This window comes from Arachis duranensis, chromosome 10 (assembly GCF_000817695.3).
Source record: "Arachis duranensis cultivar V14167 chromosome 10, aradu.V14167.gnm2.J7QH, whole genome shotgun sequence".
In the NCBI taxonomy this organism is placed as follows: Eukaryota; Viridiplantae; Streptophyta; class Magnoliopsida; order Fabales; family Fabaceae; genus Arachis; species Arachis duranensis.
Window position 1 is genome coordinate 102,263,216 of NC_029781.3, and position 6,168 is coordinate 102,269,383.

Here is a 6,168-nt window from a genome sequence, read left to right on the forward strand (position 1 = left end):
TTAACTCTAGTAACTAATTTTAATATATACTTGGACATAGCATAGTCGTTATTTATTTTACAAAGAAAACAAAGATACAATTTATTTCTTGGAACATTGACTTGTACTGCAATTCATATCCAAAATTTACGGAATCAATTTCCCTGAATCTGAACCAGTTTGGTGTTTGGTTTCTTGAGCTCTTGCTTAGGGACAGTAACAACAAGCACACCATTCTCAATGTGAGCTTTAACCTGCTCAACCTTAGCATTTTCCGGGAGCCTAAACCTTCTCTGGAACTTCCCGCGGCACCGCTCAACGCGGTGCCACTTTATCATCTTCTTGTTCTTGTCTTCGTCATCGTCGTCATCCGCATGCCTATCACCACTTATCTGAAGCACCCTTCCATCGACCTCCACCTTGACCTCGTCCTTCTTGAGACCGGGAAGATCTGAAAGAAAAACATGCGCGTCTTTTGTCTCCTTCCAATCTGTTGGGGTGCTTAGGACGGGGCACCTGTTCATCATGGACAGAAAAGGGTCTAAGGTTTCATCATCGCCAAGCATTTGAGAAATCAGAGACATTATTATGGTTTCAAAACAAGTTAGATCGATAATAGAAACTTAGTTCAAAGTGAAGTGTTTGTTGTTGTTGTCGTCGGAGTATATATGAATTGGTGTCTTCTTATAAAGAGTGCGAAGGGAGGTAGTTTTTATTATTATTTTTTTTTTTTAAATTAGGAGTGAGTTTTTAACTAAAATTTTATTTGAAAAAAATTATGTTAAATGAGTTATAATTTGTTGGTAAATTTTTTTAGAGTTTAATTGATGAAAAAATATTTAAGTATATTGATATATTAGTGTTTCATTAATTTTTAAAAAATATATAATATATATAATTAAGATTAATTATTAAAATTTATTGAAAGATTGGTATATTAATATACTTGAAAGCTTTTTTAATCGATGTTTCTAGACACTGATGCTTTTTTTTGAATCATGAAACATTCTCGTTGCTTCTTCACTCTGACATCTTGCACCTTCCAGCGTCCTCCTTAGCATAATATTTTTTTATTATTATTATTAGACATCTTTTTTTTTTTATGCCATTATTTGTTCGTATAAAGGGTGCAAAGGGGACTCAAAATTCAAAATTATGGATACTTTCACATACATTTTTTTTAACTCAATTTTTGTATAGGGTGAAATCATATATAATTAATTGAAAAAAAAACGAGAAACGATTTTTTTTTTTTTACTTGTTTTCTTTTTGTGGTTATAATTATCATATTTTTAAATTTTTGGACCATGTTTTCTTTTTCTAGTCATGATGTGGTCAGGTTTGTAGCCTTGTTGATAGCGCTCTTTTTGGATTTCTTGTAGATAGCTTTTCTCGATACATCTCTTCTCAACAAACCCAAAACTTGGTAGAGAGTCAAAACAGTTCATCAAATCACAACCAACAACAACAATAAAGTAAGTCTTGTTCCACTAAGTGGAGTCGGCTACATGAATCAAACGACGCCATTGTGTTCTGTCATGTATCATGTCTACAGAAAGACCGTTTACATGTAAATCTCGTTTGACCACCTCATGGATGGTTTTCTTAGGTCTTCCTCTGCCTTTCGCCCTTTATCCATCTTCCGTCTCATCCACCTTCCTGACTGGATGTTCTATCGGTCTTCTTCTCACATGTCTAAACCACCTGAGACGCGATTCAATCATCTTTTCTATAATGGGTGCTACTCCAACTCTCTCCCTTATATATTCATTCTTTATTTTATCCAATCGCGTATGACCACTCATCCATCTCAATATCTTCATCTCTGCCACACTCAGCTTATGTTCGTGCTCCCCTTTAGCCGCCCAACACTCCATACCATACAACATAGCCGGTCTAATAGCGGTGCGATGAAATTTACCTTTAAGTTTTAAAGGCACTTTTTTGTCGCATATAAAACCAGATGCACTCCACCATTTTGACCAATCTGCTTGGATCTTATGATTTACATCCTGCTCAATCTCTCCATTATCCTGTATGACGCACCCAAGATACTTAAAACTTTTAACTTTTCCTAGGATGTTTTTTCCAATCTTCACCTCTATATTGGGGTTTTCCCTTCTCAGACTGAACTTACAGTCCATATATTCCGTCTTGCTACGGTTTATGCGCAGACCATACACTTCTAAAGCTTCTCTCCATAATTCCAACTTCTTATTTAGGTCTTCCCTTAACTCTCCCATAAGGACGATATCATCGGCAAAAAGCATGCACCATGGCACAGGCTCTTGGATGTGCTCTGTGAGTACTTCCAAGACTAATGTGAAAAGGTATGGACTTAAGGATGATCCCTGGTGTAATCCTATACCAATAGGAAATTCCTCCGTCACACTACCTTGAGTCTTCACACTACTTGTGGCCCCATCGTACATGTCTTTAATTGCTTGAATATATGCAATCCTTACTCTCCTCTTTTCTAAAACCTTCCATAAGACCTCCATTGGTATCCTATGATACGCTTTTTCCAAATCAATAAATACCATATGTAGATCTCTTTTATTACTACGATACCTATCCATCATCCTTCTTAATAGGTATATCGCTTCAGTGGTAGATCTTCTTGGCATAAATTCAAATTGGTTCTCTGTTACTTGTGTCTCTTTTCTCAACCTCCGTTCTATCACCCTTTTCCATAACTTCATAGTATGACTCATAAGCTTAATCATTCTATAGTTTCCGCAACTTTGTATATCCCCCTTATTCTTGTAGATAGGTACCAAGGTGCTTTTTCTCCACTCATCATGCATCTTCTTTGACCTTAAAATCTCATTAAAAAGTTTGGTTAACCAGTTGATGCCTTTTTCTCCAAGACCCTTCCAAACCTCAATCGGGATATTATCAGGTCCTACTGCCTTGCCATTTTTCATCTGCTTTAGAGCCTTTTTTACCTCGAAGTATCAAATCCTTCGATAGTAGTCAAAGTTTTGATCTTCTTCCCTTGTGCATAATCGACCAAGGCTCGGAAGAGTCTTCTGTCCCTCATTAAATAACTCGTAGAAGTAGCTCTTCCACCTTTCATTAATCTTCTCCTCTGGAGCCAACACCTCTCCATCCTTATCCTTTAACACTTAACCTGATCCAAATCTCTCGTTCTTCTTTCCCGGCTCTTTGCGATTCTATATATACCTTTTTCTCCTTCTTTTGTGCCCAAAGACTGGTAGAGATCCTCATATGCTCTTATTTTTGCTTCACTTACAGCCACTTTTGTCTCTTTCTTAGCCGCCTTATAATTTTTCCAGTTATCTGCATTGCGGCATAAAGACCACTCTTTAAAGCATTCCCTTTTTATCTTTATCTTTTCTTGTATACTCGCATTCCACCACCAGGACTCCTTGTCTCTTGGTCCTATTCCTTTAAATTCACCAAAACTTTCTTTTGCTGTTCTTCTAATAACTTTTGCCATCTCCCTCCACATCTCTTCCGTGCTTCCATTCCCATCCCACTTTGCCTCTTCTCCTACCCGTCTTAGGAAGCTTCTTTGTTCCTCACCTTTCATTCGCCACCACCTCATCCTTGGGTTCTTCGTATGATGTCTTTTCCTCAACTTTTGCTCAACGCGAAAATCCATGACGAGCACCATATGTTGTGTTGTCAAACTCTCTCCCGGGTTAATTTTACAGTTAATGCAAAATTTTCGGTGGACTCTCCTCAACAAGAAGAAGTCGATTTGAGAGCTTGTCATGCCACTTTTATAAGTGATAAGATGTTCGTCTCTCTTTTTAAAACATGTATTTGCGATGAGAAGATCAAAGGTTGAGGAAAAGTCCAAAATAGTTTTACCATCGGCATTGATCACCCCGAAATCATGGCCTCCGTGAATACTCCCATATCCAGTCACTTCTCTCCCAACATGGCCATTTAAATCTCCTCCTAAGAAAATCTTATCTCCGAAAGGTATGTCTTGAACCAAACTCTCTAGATCCTCCCAAAACCTTATATTGTGTTGTTCGTCCGAACCCACTTGCGGTGCATAGGCGCTAATCACATGGAAAGCACCTCCCTCCACCACAAGTTTGATAGAGATGATCCGATCTCACACCCTCTTGACATCCACTATGTCTTTCTTCCACTGCTTATCCATAATTATTCAAACCACAATCCTATTCTTCACCTCTCCTTTATACCAAAGTTTGAAACCAGAAGTATCCAACTCCCTAGCCTTTGCACCAACCCATTTCGTTTCTTGTAGGCACATAATGTTAATCTTCCTCCTTATCATGGTGTCCACTTTCCTGTTAGAGTGCCTATGTTCCATGTCCCAAATCTCAACATTCTGTCGCTTCGACCTTTACCTTTTACTTTGTGAATTAGCTTATTTACCCTCGTCCGTTCACGAAAATGCGAGAACTCTTACTCATTTAACACTACATCCGGGCATCGATGCAGCGGCTCTTGCTTTGACACCGTACTCGAGCCATATGGCGCGTTGTTTCCAAGCAACGACCTAGCTTTAGCGCAATAATGTCTTTGATTTATGTCATAGGGAGTTCGGCTATATTTTTATGTTGGTTGCCGAAGACCTAACACAACCCTCCTCCTTTATCCGAGTTTGGGACCTGCTATGTATCGCAAGTGTAACATAGGCGGAGTTCAACAAATCACAACCCAGGAAAAAAATAATACAACAAATAAGACTAAGCACAAGAGACAAGACTATAAGTCTATAACACAATAGTCTATGAAATTGGGCTCAGGTTAAGGCTGTATATGCTCTTATCAATGGGCTGATTGAGCAACACTGGGCCCGACATATTATTTCCTGTGTTTCAAATAAAATAAAGGTATCCGGGTCTGATGGGCCCAATCCAATAAAAAATTAAGGTACCATGTCCTAATAAAGTAAAATGAAGGTTATCCAACCCAATGACCAAAGTTGTGAAATTTATGTGGTAAGTAACACTGTAACAGATGACCAAAATAAACTAGCATAAGCGGCTGAAGCTTGTGATCCATTGGCAAAAGTATTTGTCTCTAACTAAAGCCACACAGGTTCGATCCTAGCAGTGATAACTAGGTTGTGTGAGTGTGTTTGTAATGGCCCAAAAAAAAAACTATCAAAAGCAAATTGATTTTATTTTTTTAAAAAATAAACTGACAAGAGGCACGCAAGGCCTTTTGCCAATGTAGTGACACATTTTTATTTTTAATATTAAATTAACAATGGTATTTTTTGAATGCTAAACTATTGTGGTATTTTTTTTAAATGTGGGATGATTTAATTTAAGAAGTAAAAATCGGACCATTCGATTTTTAAGTGGCACAAAAATCAGATCGTCTGATTTTTAGGTATAAAAATTAAACCGTCCGATTTATATACTCCAAATTTTTTTAATTTTTTAAACACAAATTGAACCAAAATGTCAGATTTGTGTACCTCTCATAATTTTTAAAAACACTAAAAATCACAATATTAAAGTATATTACTCATCCTACTTCCATATCTAAATTTTTTAGCCCATATAATAATGGTGCGAGTGTATATGTAATTAATGACAAGGGGGATGATAAGTTAGAGACAAATAATTTATTTATATATAAGAAAAATATTTAATTACTCTATTGTTTCTATAATTTTGTAAAATTTTTAATTAGATTCTTATATTTTTTCTTTTTAATTGAGTTTTTATACCATTTTTTTTAAATTGGGTTCCTATATTTTTTTTTTCATTTTATTTGGATTCTTGCACCAATTTTTTTTAGTTGGGTCCCTATACAATTAAATCAATGAGAAATGCTAGCGGCCAGCAACTTTTAGGATTTATAGTCATCAAATAGTCATCAATAAGGCTTTTAATGGTGTGAGATTAGTGTGAGATTTCATCCAATAACTTACTCTTCTTTGCTGGTTACATGCTGGCCAGAATTTGATAAAGTTGCTGCCCCTAGACTTTTCCTAAATCAATTACTGTTAAGAGAGACTTAATTGAAAAAAAATTTGGTTTAGAGACCAAATTAAAAGAAAAAAAAGTATAGAGACCTAATTAACAATTTTGCAAAATTATATAAACTAACAGAATAATTAAACCTAAAAAAAAATAAGGTTCAATAAATTAATATTACGTTTTTATATGGTATAATCAAATGCAAAATTATTGTTGTAACCAAAAAGTCGTTTAAAAGAACATGAAA

At 36.0% G+C, this 6,168-nt stretch overlaps 1 protein-coding gene across 1 annotated transcript; it reads right to left on the minus strand.

Moving 5' to 3' along the window:
• Positions 1-624, minus strand: LOC107471439 (class I heat shock protein-like). The gene has a single exon (XM_016090900.3). It carries the CDS (start codon positions 561-563, stop codon positions 135-137), a length of 429 nt encoding a protein of 142 aa, XP_015946386.1. The 5' UTR covers positions 564-624; the 3' UTR covers positions 1-134.
• Positions 625-6,168: the final 5,544 nt, after the last annotated feature.